The 18,552-nt window shown below is 40.6% G+C and overlaps 1 protein-coding gene across 5 annotated transcripts in view; it reads right to left on the reverse strand.

The window, feature by feature from the left end:
* PDE1C (phosphodiesterase 1C) overlaps positions 1-18,552 on the reverse strand; it is a 299,114-nt gene that overhangs the window by 42,044 nt on the left and 238,518 nt on the right. For all 5 annotated transcript variants that reach the window (XM_054161024.1, XM_009904761.2, XM_054161026.1 and 2 more), the window contains exons 13-17: positions 18,419-18,500; positions 14,816-14,936; positions 13,482-13,657; positions 9,197-9,496; positions 5,748-5,822 (exon numbers count right to left, since the gene is read on the reverse strand). In XM_054161024.1, the coding sequence (XP_054016999.1) occupies positions 5,748-5,822; positions 9,197-9,496; positions 13,482-13,657; positions 14,816-14,936; positions 18,419-18,500 (754 nt within the window). The remainder of the gene's footprint in view (positions 1-5,747; positions 5,823-9,196; positions 9,497-13,481; positions 13,658-14,815; positions 14,937-18,418; positions 18,501-18,552) is intronic.

Genomic DNA, 18,552 nt, shown 5'->3' on the forward strand with positions numbered 1-18,552 from the left:
AATGGCGAAATCATCCTGTCCTTTGGGATAAAAATGGCACAATTATTCGTGTGACCTGAAATCCACCTTTTTACCCCTCTCAAGAAGATATATACAAATACTGTTCATTTCTATGCTTGGGTAACCTCTTGTAAAACAACATTAGCATTATGCAGATTGCACGAGCAGGGTTTTGTCAGAAGTCTGCTTAGAGTTCATTGTCGTGCAGTGAGTGGTCTTGGCTAGATTAAAGCACATGAAAACTGTATGTGCAGGAGGCTATGCAATCAGACAAGTCTTCAGTGGGTGAACAACTTCGCTAAGAGCTGCTTACTCCTTAAATTAAGTTGGGAGGAATCTTGTTCATTTATCTCTGGCTGGGATAACTGTAAAGTCATCACCACTGTCCCTTCACACCACCAAGCTCCTGTACCAAAAGCATTTTCAGATAACAGCATTGTGTCAGCTGCTCTGCCACTTGATTTTTGAGGACGAGTGGAACAGAATGAAATGAAGTAAGCAAACTAAAACAAGCAAAACCCTCAATTTTTTGGTATGCCTGCTTTGAAATCTTCATAGAGGCTGTATACTTAAAAGGCCACGGTTTGTATTGAATTACATTATGTTACATTCACTATATTCACTATTATATTCGCTATACTATCCTATTCTACTGCACTGCATAGAGGAGTGCATTATCGAAACTGAGCTGTCAAAATGCAGGGCTAGGATTTGACCACGAGGTGGGAGCATTGCTCATCGCACGTACCAGGGCACACGACGCTATCTCTGGATGCACCAGCTATTCAAGATAGAAATATCCTGAATATTTCTGTGCTATATCCTGCAAACGTGCATGTTATCACTAGAATAATACATTCCCAGGACAAGCACACACACACAAAGGAAATTTTTAATTGTCTAGTTGCTAGCTGAGAAAGAATATTTGAACTGTGGTTTGGTCCATGGAAAGAATAGAATAGAATAGAATAGAATAGAATAGAATAGAATAGAATAGAATAGAATAGAATAGAATAGAATAGAATAGAATAGAATAGAATAGAATAGAACCTTCAAGATCATTGTGTCCAACCCATCATCCAGCACCACCTAATCAACTAAACCATGCAACCAAGCACCCTGTCAAATCTCCTCCTAAACACCTCCAATGAAGAGCTGCACTAAAAAGTTTAATGATGAGGAATCTTCTCCCACAAAAACAAAACCGAAACAAACAAACAAAAAACCCCAAACCCCAAACCAAACAAGCAAAAAAACCCACAGAAGGTGGTAGAGAGTGCCTATGGAAGTGTTAATCATAGAATGTTTCATGCTGGAAGGAAGCTTTAAAGCTCACCTAGTCCAATCCCCCTACAGTGAGAAGGGACATCTTCAACTATATCAGGTTGCTCAGAGCCCCATCCACCTCAACCTGGAGTATTTCCAGGAATGGGGCTTCTGCTACCTCTCTGGGCAACCTGTGCCAGTGTTTCAGCACCTCCAATGTAAAAAACTTTCTTCCTGATATCTAGTACTAAATGGGGATTATTTTTTTTCATTTGTTGTCAGTTCTGTAAGCAGAAAAAAAAGGTCACCAAAAAAAAAAAAAAAAGTTTGTGAATATAGATGTCCATGAGACTGTTTATAAGTTTCCATTCAAAGTGTTGAAAAATAACTGTTTCACATGGGAAAAACAGGTTTCCCAAAATGGTTTAATAATGCCCTATCCCACAGGAAGCATTTAATGAACTACTTGTGCTGATGAAGTCTCTGATAGGACTGTGTCTTTATGTGGGAAATGGCAGCTCCAGATCTCTTTTCTTGGAACTGGAAAAAAGGGTATAACTAAGTAACAAGCAGTAAACAAAACAAACCAATAACATGAAGACTAGATTAACATGAGAAGAAGACAGATTTGCACAGTGTTTTGAAGTGTTAAGACTGAAGTCTAAGGCATGACTGCAGCTTACATAGCTATCCTCAAGTTAGCTTTAAAGTAGTTGCCTTTGGTGCAGATAGAGCCAGTCTATGAAGCTCTGGCTATATGCCTGGGGAGCTCCTCTTTGTCTGAGTCCAATCCCTACTTTGGGAGGCACACCCAGTTCACTTTCTTTGGGTAGTTTCAACATAACTCTGATGCACAAACTATATTTTCACACCTGTGTTTCAGCCTCAGTGTTTTGGTGTCCACATGGAACGGTAAAACAATGTGTCCTTGGCCACTTGGTTTCCCATGTAGTAGAAGGACAAATGTATTCAACGCATTTTTGAAGGTATGTTTTCCTGTAACAAGGTAGCAACTAAGCAATAACTTCCTTTGCACATGCTCAAAATAAGTTTGGACACAGATCCTGCAAAGATCTATGCAATATACACTCTGCAGCTCTCTTCTCCAGGTTCAGGATGCCTGTGCAGTAGGACAGGGTAGTGGATTGACCTCAGCTGGATGCAGGGATCTAGCTGATGCTGATGTGTGATGGTGAGGAAGCTGAAGAGCCCTCTCAGTAAATCTACACAAATGTGTGCTTGTTTAAGACAAATATATCCCAGCTACATACTGAACAGAGGCTGTAAAACCTAAGTGCCTTGAAACTGCAAAAAGTCCAAGCTGAGTTTCTCCCACCAGCAAACCACATGTGGTGAGTACATTACAGCTGTAACCTCAATCTTTGTAACTCCCCTGCTTAATCTTTTTTTCCAGCATGTGAAAGGCCATGTACTGGCATGTGAGAATGCATATGTTTGGGTAAACATTTTGGTAGTCTGCACACAGCTATGTATTATCCATGGATAAAGTTCCTTTTTCCACATCCCTCACATGGCTGGTAAGGAGATTTGCTCTGGAGGGACTGATGGACAGGACAGGTTGTGCAGTATTTATCAAAACAGAAGTGTCACCCCATCTCTTTCCTTTCTAAAGCTCATTATTCACAATTTTTCTCCTGATTTCTACCAATGGGGTCTTCGGCTATGTCCTGTCTAAGCAGCATCTAGATGAAAAACATTCAGCCTACAATTTGTCCCTGCATAGCTACAGTTGTTTATTCACTGTGCTCAACTGGCTCCACAGTATTGGTCTTTTACCTAAGGGGATGACCAGAATGTTTTCTTACAAGAGGACAAATAGATACTAAATAACTAACACTACACAAGGTCCAGCAACTTGCAAAGAACCAAATTCACAAACTCAGTCTTCAAGTCAGCACAAAACATTCATTTCTTAGCTCTCCTGTCCAGCTAAATATGTGCCCCAAATCTTCCCAAGACCTTGAGAGAGCAGGCTTTCAAATGTGACATAGTCCTCATAGTTATGGCTCATCAGGTCTACATGCTTGGCTTGGCTGATGCTACTAAGTCCTTCTAGAGAAGCCATCTGGTTCTGCCAGGGCTGCAGCCTTCTAGCATAGTCACTGCTCAAGCATCTCCCACCGCACTGGGGAGAGGAACCATTCTGCCCATTAACCCTTCTGGGGCCCTGATAGCTGCACACAGCACTGCACATATTTATGGATATCTAAAGAGTTTACTGTTATTTGAGTATTTGTGGTTAATTTTTGCATGACTGCAGACAGAGCTGCGAATGCTGCTTCCTCAAGAGTGCTTTCCTGACAGACATTTACCTCAAGTTTAAACAATAGAATAGACTAGAATAGAACTAAACAGGTTGGAAGAGACCTTCAAGATCATCGCGTCCAACCTATCATCCAACCCACCTAATCAACTAAACCATGCAACCAAGCACCCTATCAAGTCTCCTCCTAAACACCTCCAGTGATGGTCACTCCACCACCTCCCTGGGCAGCACATTCCAATGGGCAATCTCTCTTTCTGTGAAGAATTTCTTCCTAGCATCCAGCCTAAACCTCCTCTGGTGCAGCTTGAGACTGTGTCCTCTTGTTCTGGTGCTGGCCTCCCAGGAGAAGAGACCAACCTCCACCTATCTACAACCTCCCTTCAGGGAGCTGTAGACAGCAATAAGGTCCCCTCTGAGCCTCCTCTCCACCAGGCTAAGCAATCCCAGCTCCCTCAGCCTCTCCTCATAGGGCTGTGCTCTAAACCCTTCACAAACTTAGTTGCCCTTCTCAGGACACCTTCCAGCAACTCAACATCTTTCCTAATCTGAGAAGCCCAGAACTGGACACAGGACTCAAGGTGTGGCCTAACCAGTGCTGAGTACAGGGGCAGCTGGCCACACTGTTCCTGATACAGGCCAGGATGCTATTGGCCTTCTTGGCTACCTGGGTACATGCCTGGCTCATGTTCAGCTGCTGTCAACCAGTACTCCCAGGTCCCTTTCTGCCTGGTCACTCTCCAGCCACTCTGACCCCAGCCTGTAGCACTGCATGGGGTTGTTGTGGCCAATGTGTAGAAACCAGCACTTAGATGTGTTAAATCTCATGCCATTGGACTCTGCCCATCTGTCCAGCCTGTCAAGGTCCCTCTGCAGAGCTCTCCTACCCTCTAACAGACCATCACCTGCCCCCAGCTTGGTGTCATCTGCAAATTTACTGCTGATGGACTCAATGCCCTCATCCAGATCATCGGTAAAGATATTAAAGAGAAATATGTAGAGAAATATGACCTCTCAACAAAATAACTGAATCTTCCTAAACAGTTATTGCTAAGGGCACTCTAAAAAAGTACTTATTTATGTGTCTGAAATACAAGTATCTTGATGATTTTTTCTAAATTTTCAGTTGAGGTATCACATTTTCTTCTTATTATCAGTTTGCTGGAGCAATAGGAATTTTGAGCAATTGCTTAAAAGCAATAAAGGAAAACAATATAATTCTGACCTGCAGTACTTACAGTGAGGTTATCTTTCTTGACCATCAAAACAAAGTACTGTGTTATGTAGGAATTGCTGTGTTTCTATGGATTTTTCACTGAGGCTTGCACAAAGAAAATGTTAGCTCTGACAGGTTTTTTTCCCCATTTATTTTGCTACCTAATATTTTAGCAATTGGTTTTGCAGCACCATAGGTTCAGATTCTATCTCAGAGCCCTGTGGTACACAGCTGAGGAGGTGCAAAAGAGTAAACATGCCACAGACCTTACATCTGTTTTTGCACTTTGCTGAGACTACTAAAACAGACCTCTACACTAGGCTAAGGCTCATTTGCAATTATTCTCCAATGTCCAAAACACTGTCCCATGGTTTGGGGTTGCTTCAGCTAAATAATGTTTCTTCAGTATTTCTCTGAAACAGCATAGGACATCTATGCTGATATGCTCACTCCTGCTTTCTTCTCACACCTGCGGTGCAGCAGCACTTGGCAAATTCCTCCTTATACAATTAAGTTGAGAAAGCTTTGTGTTTGTATTGTCCTAGCATAACATGCCATCACAAGAAAACCCTGCACAAGATGTCCCTGGTTTTCCTTAGCTCTGTTCTTTCACATCTTCCACTCAGTCTGTCCTAATGGAAAGTAAAATATGGCCCCAAGAAAGCCAGAAGGATAGAATCTCACAATTCCACATTTCCTATTCTAATAATCCAGGATTTTTCTTGCAGGCACTGCACAAAAAATTGATGGATAAGGCTTACCAACAGAAAAACTAAGTGGCTCTAGGCATTATGTGAAAGGGATGATTTTCCTCCAGAATGCCCCAAAGGCTTTTTTCAAGTCTCATGACTGTTTCTTCTAAGTCTGTTTCTGATTACCACACAATTTCTATGTTCTAAAATAAACTGCATATGTTTAGGAAACAATAGATTTCATGTAAAACTGTGCAAAAGAAAAATATTAGTAAGATAATGTCCTTACCATCTGCTTTCTTTGATTCATCCCCCACATTGGATTGATCTTTTTTGTCCAACTTATTTTCTTCCTTTAATTCACCTAGAAAGAAGCAATAGGAAACGCTATAAGCATTTTAATGCAGGGTGGAGTTTATTAATGCCTATAACTCAATCAAACTGCAGCATCCAAAGGAGATGTTCCTTAGAAGAAAACAACTGAATTCACAAGGAACTGGGTTAACACATTTTCAATAGAATAAAGTACCAAGGAAAAAAAAAACACTAAAAATATCCAGAGTCCTAATTTAAAATTATTGTTACCACCTTTTCAAGTGCACATGCAAGCTAATATTCCCTCTGGTTGTATGTAGGCCATTAAAAACCTGAGAAAAACCTTCATTTCTAAATCAGGACTATGAAACAGTTTTGCTTTTAAACAACCAAGATCCTGCAAGACTTCATCACAAGTCTTCTGCTTTAAATAACCACCTTAGATATCCAAAATAGCTCTATGTCATTTTGTCTTAGTTTGTCTCACCAGTTTCCTTCATTCATAGATTCATTTGGATTGGTCCTTTGATGACAGTGTCAGGGAAGAAACCATCGTCCTGGTATTGATCATTGACCTAAGAGTCTCTGTAGCAAACCAGGAAAGAAAGGCCTTTGGCAGAGAAATGGTTGGTGCAGAATGAAAATGGCAACTTCAGTTGGGGTGTATTTTATGAACCTAGGAAGGTTAGCCAGAGTAATTTTCACTTTCTGTCCTCTATTAGTTATAGAGCAGAGAACATCAGACCACCCCTTCATTGGATAAGAATGCCAAATGCAAGATCAAATGAGAAATAGCTTAAAGGGAGAGCTCTATCAGAACAGGGCTTTTTCTGCTGCAGCTTGCAAACAGCAAAACAGGTGTCCCTCCTTCAGATGTCCAGGGAAGCAAGAGCAGCCTGCCCAGATGGGAGCAGGCAGCTTTTCTCTTCCCTGGGGAAGAGTAGAAGTGAGTTTGTGACCCACACCTCAACAAAAAAAGCTGTAAGAGGCTCACTTCACAATTTTGTAAATGAGAGGTATGTTACATTGCTGTATGAAAGTGACACTTCTTCCGTTTGACCTGCTATTTCTGTTACTATAACTACTTCTAATATTTGTCTCAAGATTATAGATATTGTGTGCTAAAGAAGATACAATATGCCCTTGAAACAGTCATGGCCAGCTCAAAAAAAGGGAAAAAAAAGAAGGAAAAACAAGGAGAGAGAGAGCAATTGGAGGGAATAAACACTAGAATATTTGTTATTCTTGGATGACATGACAAGTGACCCCTCTCTCCAGTTAAGCCTCATCATAAAAAGGGAATGGTTTTCAAATCTTCAAGTGTTTAACGTGATGTAAAAAAAATATGTCCTGTTCAGCACTCATTCAGAGCCAAAACTTTTCATGTTTTGTTTCTTAAGCTCACTGCATGGATGAGAGGAAAATTAAAGCAAGTTGATAGAGGAGAAGCAGCAACATCCCCCGCTGATCACACTGCCACTGACATGGGCTCCTTGAGCAGAAAGCTGCTCCAAGCAGGGTTGAGGTGTCTGCTTGATGAAGATGGCCTCTAAATGAAAGACATTTTCTTCATGAAATGAAATGAAAATGTATCTAGCAAAGCACAAAGATCTTCTCCCATTTTCTCCACTATCATATAGCTGATGGTTATGATAAGCTAATAATATTTTATTTGACCATTGCACAAAGAAGTTGCTTGACCCCAAGTGTGTGCAGGAAAAGATGATGAACATTCACACTTAGGTTATTTCACAGAGTGATCTCTCTGAGAGAAACTTTAAACTCACTTGACAACACAATTTTTGAACTTTTCAATGAATGCAAGTTATTATGAATAGGGGACTTTGGAGTATTGTAATATCTACCCTGACACACTGCCAGCAGCAGAGCAGAATGATGATCATAATGATCTTTTTGAAAGGGACTACAGAGGCAGAAAAATAATAAGGCAAATACTTCATGATGAGATATTAACATATAGGCATAAAGTAAGCTGTGGTGAATCCAGAGACATAAATGTTAAGATTTCATCAGTCTCCAAAGACTCTTCAGTGATTGTGCCTCATAAAGGCCTTTTCCCACAAATTAAAGTGCAGAATTTCTTTCCCTGAGGAAGATACTAATTTTCAGAAATCATTATAATTCCTTTCAAAGCATTTTTGACACCCACAGCAGAGAGAGATTGCAGGGAAAGGTACTGTCAAAATCACTAGAGCACACTTAACTCTCGTATTGTTAGAAGCATGTAAAACAAAGGATTTCAGAAGCAAAGTCTGATGCAGATTTTATATGCCCCCAAACTTTTTGTCTCCTTGGGGGCCCATCCCTATTCACCTGCATAACACTGTCTGAAGACAAATTTCATACATAACAGAGCATGACAGCTTGGATCCCCACAGCCCTCCCAATCTAAAAAAACATTAAAAAATAAAACAGATAATCTAATGATGAAAGGATCCTTGGGAAGGGCCAGCAGCCAAGTGAAATCCATGAGAATCATATCAGGAATGTTTTAAACAGAAATTGTGCCTCTGTTGCCATCTAAACTCTCTGCCTGTGCCTGGGATTTTCAAAGTCTGTCTGCTCACTCAGGCATTCTCTCAAAGGATGCTTCCAAGTGTGAGTTTTTTGCTGGATTTGGACTAGCTGATACTTGTCGAGTTTGTAACAAGTCACACGTGGCTTTACAGGCATTTTTTGATAACAGCTTCAGGGAGCAGGGGCTGGGAAGGGAAGAACAGTGAAATGTTTTAATTTTATTTTTTTAATGTTTAATGCAAATTTTAAAACTTTTTTCACCTCTTTTTTTTCCCTGTGCAAAATGTGATTCCTACCTTAATTCAGTTTTCTAACAAATTAAAACCCTGAAATAACATTTCTAACAAAACCAAACAAACAAAAAACCTCCCAAAAAAAGAGATTTGTGACTGCCCTAATTTAAAACTAAGTAAAAGAAGCATACATAAAATAACTACTAAAAACAGAGAGAGGGAAAAAATACTCTGTTCCAAAATATATTTATACCTGTGACTTAGTTCAAAGATACCTTTAAGAGGTACTAAAAATAGTTTATAAACCAGTTTTGGCTTCTCCTATCAGTTGCCTGAGCAATGAACATTGTTCATTGAACAAAGAATATTTGCTTCTGCTTTTCAGCCTGTTTATCACAACAGCCTGCTTCATTTCCAAGAGAAAAGGCATTCTTTCCCTTCCTCCAAAAGTGCCTAAGCAGGTATAAAGTAGCCCTGTTCTCCAGGAGAACACTGCTTTGGAGTTATTTGCAGTTTCTGATTCCCATATGCAGGTGACTATGCCAACGTTCAGGCAGAGGCTCTGGGCCCAGGACATCAGCTTCCCAAATCTCTGAGAGGAGATACTGGGTTTAGGGTTGCATTTATATTTCAGTGGAAGACGAGAACTCACCATTATGGACATGCTGCTTCTGTTCTCCAAGTGGATGATGAGAGTCCTCTCCCTTATCTGTCCTAGGTGCATTTTTCCCTTGAGAGGCTTCATGTTTGTTCACCCCAGTTTGCCGAGTCCCACTTACATGATTCTTACTGGAATCTGCACTTTTGTTTTCACTAGGATTTGGTTCTCTGATGTTCTCTGTGTTTGCTGCTGTAGAATCTTCAGCTGGCTTCTTCTCATCCTTCTCATCTGTTTTCTTTTCATCTGTTCCCTGATAAGCATTTTCTTCTGCTTCTTTCTTAGCTTTTTCTTCTGCATCCTCAGCAAAGACAGAAGATGAAGAAGGAAAAATAAAATCATTATTATCAGTCAATTTGACAAGAATGATACAATTCACACATCTAAAGCTTTTTTTACACAAACAACATTTAGATACATGTACAGATTGACAATTTAAGAAAGTATTCAAAAAAACACTCCCTCTTAGCCTAGTTGTATATTATCTGCATGTCCTATTTTTACCATGGTTCACCTTTGAAAATGCAGTTCCTTAAACTCTTAAAAGGCAAATTAAAAAGAGATATTAGCTATTGAAGGCTCTAAGGATGCCAAGGCTAACTTAATTTTTGGCATACAGCAATCAGACAAGCAAACTTCAGTTTATCTCACACCGTACCACGTAACTGAGTACATACAGCAAAGCTCAATGGACTCGGATTTACAGGCTCTGGGTGGCTTTCTGCTTCACACTGGAAAGTAGGACACAACCACAGTCCACCAGTGCATCCTTTGAACTAATGAACATGGCTGGGTATGCACAGGTTCTATGCAGAGACTACATAATTTTCTTCCTCTTATCCATGATCAATAGAAATTTAATCTGCAAAACCATCTGAGCATCATAGCACATGTTCAGTTTGGAACCTGTAAGCTTACACAGCTTCATGGCATATCCATATCCATACTGAGTCTAAGCATTCTGATGAGACTGCACTATGCCTGTATCCAAGATTTCTGGGTCAGTGATATCCTGGCCCAGTTGCTATTTGATGTTAATTAAGAGTCAGATGCTTTATCTGTCTTCTCTTAGTAATTGTTATTTTTCCTGGCAGAGCATCCCAACGCATTGCAGGACACCAGTCTGAGGGGGGTTAGCAATATAAAGTCCTGCTGTGCAGCAGGCCTTGCTGCATATGGCTAAGGCAGGCAAGGCAGATGGAGAGGGGTGCAGAGACTTGCTGCAAATCAGGAGCAAGAGAGCAGCTTAGCAAAGGTTTTGATGCTAGGGCTCTGGAGTCCAAGAACAGTTCCTGAGTCCCTAGCTATAGTTTGTATATGTTTGTATACGTAGAATCACAAAGTTGTTTCAGTTGAAAAAGATGACTAAGATCACCATGTCCAACTGTTAACCTAACACCACCAAGACTATTAACCCATGTCCCAAAGCAACATGGCTATCTTTCAGGATAAAAAATACACATGCTTGTACCACCAAATGCACCCAGAAACACAGAAGTTATGCAAGTCAGTGAATTCAGGTGAACTGAAGCTTAGACTGCTTTCTGGGTCTTTGACCATATACCTGGGCCCTCATCCAAGTTATTGGAGAGGAAGGTTGGCAAAAGCATCAACTAACTCAACTATGTAGGGCTAAGGACTGTCAGAAAAGTAAAGATAAAATGATCTGTTCAAGGGTTCCCATGTCAAATAATGCAGACTGGTGAGCTCTCTCTGCTTTCATGTGATCAACTAATGCTTCCATAGACTACCCTCAGGAGCTCCTAGAAGTATGGTTTTTTTAATGAGGAAATTAAAACATTCTTCTCTCCAGCTAAAACATTAATAACCAACCACTTACAGTTAAGACACTGCAAAAAATGGACATGAAATACTTGCATCAATAGATACTACCAACAGCAGTTAAGCAACGTGTGCACATCCACTTGAATCAGAACTTGACATTCACATGTTCACTTTAGAAAAAAATCATTATGCAATGCACTTCAAATGGTTACAAAACACATTTAAAAGTTAAAATTTCAGAATCTACTATGATCTACTCTATGTATTTGTTTTAGGTGAAATGCAAGACAAGATTTTGTTTATTTCCCCACAGGTGTCTCCTGCATAGGATTTTTATCACAGTATCACAGTATCACCAAGGTTGGAAGAGACCTCAAAGATCATCGAGTCCAACCTGTCTCCACAGACCTCATGACTAGACCATGGCACCAAGTGCCATGTCCAATCCCCTCTTGAACACCTCCAGGGATGGTGACTCCACCACCTCCCTGGGCAGCCCATTCCAATGACAAACGACTCTCTCAGTGAAGAACTTTCTCCTCACCTCGAGCCTAAACTTCCCCTGGTGCAGCTTGAGACTCTGTCCTCTTGTTCTGGTGCTGGTTGCTAGAGAGAAGAGACCAACCCCTTCCTGGCTACAACCACCTTTCAGGTAGTTGCAGACAGCAATGAGGTCTCCCCTGAGCCTCCTCCTCTCCAGGCTAAACAATCCCAGCTCCCTCAGCCTCTCCTCACAGGGCTTGTGCTCAAGGCCTCTCCCCAGCCTTGTTGCCCTTCTCTGGACACGTTCAAGTGTCTCCTAGTCCTTAGTATACAAAGCAGATATGTATGGTAGAAGTTGAAATGACATCCTCAAAACTGATTAACTCTTGGCTTCATCCACTTAACATTCCTATACTGTGAGATATTAACCATGTTAAATGCTTTGCTTCTTTGGTTAGCTTTACTTTGGTCCACAAAGAATTGTGAGTAACCGTAAGTGCCAATTAAAAACTACAAAGGCTATAAACTCCCTGGCAAATCAGCAGCTCTGGAAGTATGTTTCTACTTTCACGGAAAGGCTTTTCCCCGAATGGTAAGTTTTAATCACAAAGGAAAATGCAATTTGAATAACAATGCATGCTTTCCTGCACAGGGCTTTCAGGCAAATAGGAGAACTATGCCAAATCTTCCACCAGCCCTTGAACCCGGGGCCACTCAAAACATTAGATGCAAACTCCACTTACATGAAATACAACAACTCCATTAAACAGGGTATAAGTAACAAGCAGCTCAGAGAAGAAAATGTTTCATGAAGAAAAAAATAACATAAAATAAACCAGTGACACATTCCTCATTTGGTTCCAAAGATGGCGTAAATCACCCGAGGGTTCGTGCAAAGCTTGGACCAGCCCCTTGAGGCAAGGGGTGGTTATACCTTTAGTCATTCTCAACAGATGGCTCTCATTAATTCCAAAGGATCTCCAACAAAAGAAATTTGACAATGCCTAATTTATCATCAGTTTATAATCACCTGCCAATTTTTGTCTCCTCTTAATAGCCAAGGGTATTTGAATAAAAATGTAATTCCTATATTTTGCAGCTGCAGTAGTCTTCAGAAAACTGCTTTCAGCTGTAAACTTTCTCAGCTATAAAGAGGCATGGTCATCTGCATTGCTGTACTCTGTATTGTCTACAGCTGCTCTGTAGGTTTCCAAAGTGCAGTGGTCAAAACTGGACACAGCACTGATGGGGGTGTCTTGTTATTGGTGGAAACACAGGAGGAATGCCAGAGAGGTCTTAGCAAGGTGGGTTTGTTTTTTGGTGTGGTTGTTTTGGGGGTTTTTGGTTGGTTGGTTTTTTTGGGTGTGTTGTTGTTGTTGGTTTGTTTATTTTGTTGACTTGGGGTTTGGTTGGTTGGTTTGGGCTGGTTTGTTTTGTTTTTCAATAGCATGACAATATTGAACCCTGATCAACATGCAGCCAACACAGCCCTCATATTCCTTTGAAATATTTGAAGTCTCTCCCAGATTAATGATATCATGAGAGTTTGCAGCATAGCTCCCAATTTATTATCCAAGTCACCACTTGAAATACAAAACCAGCTGCAAACCCAGAAGATCCTGTCCTCCCCTGAACTATCATCCATACCTCTTTCAATCTAAACAGTGAATATTTGATAACCTACCCCTACAAATGCTGCTCCACCTATTTTTGCACCCACCCTTAGTCTGACTCATGGCTTTAGGGAATCTCCATTAAAATTGCATATTTTTTTTCCTCCCACTGACCACATCCTCTTCATTATGTACACTTACACCACATAAGAGTATAAAGCACAGATGAGTCACAATACTCCTATCTTACTGAACTCAGTGTAGGTTGTTGACCTTGAAAAGCAGCTTCTTTCAACTAACAGTGCTTACTTGGAGAATAATTTGATTGAAGAAGAGCTTGGAGAAGAAGAAGAGGTCAAAAGAATTGTTACTCTTTCCCTAAGAAGCCTGGTTGTTACCTTTGGTGGCTTGCGCTTTCCATTTCTCCCGGTTCTGCTGCACCACCTCAGTCCAGGTGGCTTTAAAACATTTGAAGTCCACAGTGAGTATGGAGCAGTTGTGTGAGGCACTTCCTTCGGACCCAGTGCTCTTGACACTTGATCGTTTAACTTCAGAGGGACTAATACTATTCAGACTGGGACACAGTATCACAAAACACAGAAGAAATCAGAATCCCATATGCCCCAACATAGCTAAGAAGAAATAATGACTGTAAGGCTAGATAGCTTAACAGAGTCAACCAGGAAAAATAAAAACCAAGCTTGATTCCCTCATCCTCCCCACCCTTTTCTTCCACACCAGGGCAACCAATGCTAAAGTAAACAGCACACCCTGAGCCAGTATTAGAAATAAAGGTCAGATTTTGCTTATTTTTTGGTATCCACAATCCCTAAGAAATAGAATCACTCCAAGTGTTGCATTACCTTTCCTGTGCGTCTTCACTCCCTAAATATTAATTGGTGAGTCACACAATTCTAGATATATAGTATGTCAAAGGAAGAGCCTCCTAGAATTCACCAATGGGCACCATTAGGCATGGGACAGGAAGTCAGCCTCTGTCCAGGGTTTGGTGTCCTCAGCTGAGGCTGAAGTCAGGCACTTGTTCCATTAACAGACTCTAAAGATACCTTTCAAGGATGGACACTTCATTGTGCATGTTTTAATATAGATAGCCAAATAACTGACATAGATATATCTTAGTGCTTAGACTTTGCAGCCCAAGAGAGAGGGAATTCTGACCTGACAATCCTACTCTAGGGAGCACTAGTCACATGGCATTTGAATCCTAAGACATGTCCTGTTCATGAAACTGCTAAAAGAGTAGTTTTTCACCAACTGCAGAGCAGGCTGAATGGGCCAAGACTCCTCACATCCAAACTCCACGTGAATTCTGGCGTTCCTTCATGTATTTGCTTAACCCCAAATACTGTTACTAAAGTGTGCTTACACTTCACAGTCCTCTTGCATTTCAACCCCATTTACACATGTAGACATGTGTAATTAGTGCCTCCTCATTACTCCCTCTACCTTCTTTTTGACAGCACTAAACTTCACCTGATTGTATGGCTACAACCATTTGTGCTCACTGACTTTGGAGGCATGGCTCAGGTTCATTGTCTTCCCCTGGGTTGGAGTTTCCCTGCAACAAAGTCACTGTCACAAGGGAAGCTGTGGTGTCAGCAATGTGGCTATGGGGATTTAAGCCACATGTAAGGCTTGTGCAGCTGGGGGAAAGGCAGGAGAGCTGGTCACAATGGCAGCATGTGAAGGCAGAGGGTATGTGGTTATTCACCTGGAACGCCTGAACCCAGACATGCCAGAGCGGGAAGCTTCATCTATGAGTGGAGTCACAATCTTCTCGGTCATGTCAGTCAGCACAGTAAAAGTGGGTTCCACAATGAAATCAATGAAACCTGAGCAGAAACACAAGCAGAGTCAAGCAGGCAAGGGGAGGATTTATGAGGAGTCACTGCTTCAGTGATCACAGGCAATCACACTGCAAAAGACAGAGTAAAAATATTATACTTTGAAAGAGGGATAGGCAAATACTAGAAAGGAAAAGCAGAGTTATACATTAATCCCCAGCCCAAGAGCTTGGATATAAGGTACCTGCTTAAACACTGGAAAGAAACTGTGGCAAATCAGAACACAAACAGGTGCATCAGAACTTCCTTTATGCAAGGAGGGGGCTATTTAAGCCAAGTTCCTAGAGGATTTGGATAAAACCCAGTTTCAAAGATGAACTCTCTAAAAGCAGAAAATTAATTTAGCAGTAATAACACTGGTAAGCTTTGCTGGTGTGGAGCTATATGCAAATCTCCCTTACTGCATATGAAGAGGTTGCTGGGAATATTCTCTCCTCAGTGCTTGTTGATAATAAAATTAAAGATTTAAATGCTTTTCCCACCATTATTAATACATGGAAAGGAAAAAAAAGATAAAGGGTCAGATCATTTCTGCTTCAGCATACAGTTTGGCAGAGATGACTATGGCTCTGATCTGGATATTGGGAAGAGCAAGACTGAAGGGATCTGACCTTAAACTCATGTGATGAAGGAAAATCCAACCTACACAGAAAAAAGGGTGAGGAGCTTACTATACCTCACATCTTCCCTTAAGTTCTCACCAGGGCAGGGGCTATTTCCTGTGTTCATTTTAGCACTTCACTTCGCAAATTTCTTAGCGCTGCAGGTAGCCATGAGAACAATGCCTCTTTGTTCTCTTTCCTTACCTAAAGATGCTGTGATTTAAACACGGTGATTTAGTCTGCTAATTAAAACCCCTGAGCATCAAATAATAAACCTGGACTTAAAACCTATTAATGCTAATGAACCTTTTATCATTTTTTCTTTCTTTAACAGAGGGAGCATGGTAAATATTTCTGTACCCCAGTGACTAAGATGATTTTATCAATTAACACTGCATGCTGGGGGTGGATTCTGGGCACGTGCCTACTGTTCAGTCATTCCACCTGAGAAGATCACCACAAAAAACCACTGACTAGAGGACAGTTTCCTTAAAGGCCTTCACCAAAACATTAAAAAAAAAAAAAAAGGGAAAAGAAAAAGAATCATCAACATGCTCCCATCAGCCTTTGTCCAGTGTTTTGTGAAGCTGTAATCTTCCTTCTTGTCAGCCAAAGGACAAAAATAAAAGGATGTTGCTACATTTATCAGCTGCAAATGAGTACAACGACAGAAAAGACTAATCTCCAGTCAAACAAGCTTCCTACAGAGAGAGAAGCTTTAACTCCTGATACAAGTCTTAGCCTGGTTTTCCTTGCAGTTTTTCTCCCCCTCCTCTGATGAGCAGGATGACTTCCAGACACCAGTGTCTCCTGATTTCTGTATTTCACTGTAGTGCACAAATATTTACCATGCTCATTCTGCTGAAGAAGGAAAAAAAAAAAAGATGACAAATTGGTCATTAAGCATTAACATTAATAGGCTGTAAAATCCAGGTTCATAATTCAATAGTCAGATTTGTTATATTAACGGTTTAAACTCTAAAGAACTTCATCAACAAACTGAAGCAACAGGAGAGAGAGATATTCTTTCTTCAGAAGAAGGTTTTGCTGTTGGGTTGCTTCATTTCTGTGGAAAAAGCCTGTGCTGCAAAACCTTCAGTCCTCATTTGTGAATATTGTTTTTTGTTGTTAATAGAAACGCATCCCACTGTGGTCGTGTCTGCAGGGACCTTAGAGCAAAAAAAACCCAACTACAAGCAAGTTGAGCCACCAAAACAGGACCAAGTGCACAATTTTATTTCACAAAGGACAGGGGTTTGTTATTTGTGGGAACTGATGACTGCAGATAATAGCAGACATTGGAATTCAATAAGAACTTACTTTTGCAAATAAATGTAGTGATTACTGTTCCAAAGAACAATTTATTAAGGCTGTTAGTCAGGTAAATAAATGAATGGGAACAGATTATTTGTCTGAGAATCTAGCCTATGTCTCTGAAAGCCTTACCTCAGCAGATAGCAGAAAATATATGAAGTGTTGATTTAACAAAGGAGACATTACAGAAAGTCACTGCCAATATGTGCAGCAGACTGAGAAATGAAAATTTTATAACATTAGAAGGCAAGATTAATAGAGAGTAGCCCATTAACGTCAATGGATTGCTAAACTGCACAAATTGAATATAATGAGCAAGGGTATATGACTGAATAAGGCTGCCTCTGCATACTGACGAGTGCCTCTTTTGTAAGGTGGAATTGTGTTGGTGATAGTTTAATTCATCATTAATTTTCCAGTGGCTTGACATAAGAGGCAGCAGTGTAGAAGTTTCTTGGCTCTCCTGGCCTTCCTGAGCAAAGGAGAACAAAAGAGGAGGACAAAAAACCCACCCAAAAACCCCAAACCACAAACAAACAAAAGTGGCTTCCAACCCTACATAGAGGCGCCTAGAGGGAACAATGAAATATTTTAAAATAGGGAAAAAATGAAACAGTTTTAAACAGAAATGGCTCTTAGCCACAGACATGAATCTGAACTTCCCTGGGTTCAAGGATATCTTTGTCTTGTTAAGAGAGAAATTTCATACTTCAAATTTTTTGTTTGTTTTTCTTTAATACAATTCTCTTTTTGCTTCTAGTCTCGGTTCCCTCATTTTTAGGGTTCATGTAATTTTTCTTTTGTTATTTCATTTGGCTTCCTATTCTCCAGCTGAGATTAGATCACATTCTCCTGTCTACTTCATTTGCTTCCTAGGTACAAAAATCCACCTACAAATCCTTTTTCTATTGTGTTTTGTTCTTCAGCCTCCTAAACAGTTTCATTTCACTTAGCCACTCTGCTTTTCTCACCAAATACCAGGATTGTTGCCTTATCTTTCCCCTACTTTTTTACTCAACAGTTGAAGGAGAAGTAGAGAACACACTGTTGGTGAGCCTTTGAAAAGATCTCTGTCTCTGAAGGGGTGAAGCAGAAAAAAATTTGCTATTTGCTTGGCTTCAGTGAAAGATATTGGTTGGTTTGGAATAGTCGTGGCAAAGAGGGAAGAATAAATGGAAAAATAGACAAAATCTTTTGCCAAGGCCATCAGAGAGACTGTCACTACATTTTCAGATCCACCAATGATACACGTATCACAACATGTTGCCATGTGCGCCTCATTGTCACAGCCCAGAAAACCAAGGAGCAGTGTCACAACCAGGCACTGCAGTCATCTCCGCAGGCACATCAGAGGCAACTTGGTTTCTGCATGGAACCACCACCATAAATTTAACTTCTTCTCAGCTTGGAATAATTGATCTGGGGAAAATAACACTATTGTGCTTTATTTCCTCTCTTCAACATTATTTCAGAGGTCACTATGGTCTCAGCTCTACAGGAAGGAGAAAGTTTTGCTTTTAAGATGGTGCTTCGCATGCACCAAAAGGGGCATACCTATTTGAGACTGAGCAACCATAGTAGACTTGCGATCACACAGTGGAGAGAAGGGAAGCCCTAGTTCTGCTTCTTTGTCACCCTGGAGGAACAAAAGTAAGACAAAGTTAGAAAAAGACAAGACACATTGCACT

This window comes from Dryobates pubescens, chromosome 4, assembly GCF_014839835.1.
Source record: "Dryobates pubescens isolate bDryPub1 chromosome 4, bDryPub1.pri, whole genome shotgun sequence".
NCBI lineage: Eukaryota > Metazoa > Chordata > Aves > Piciformes > Picidae > Dryobates > Dryobates pubescens.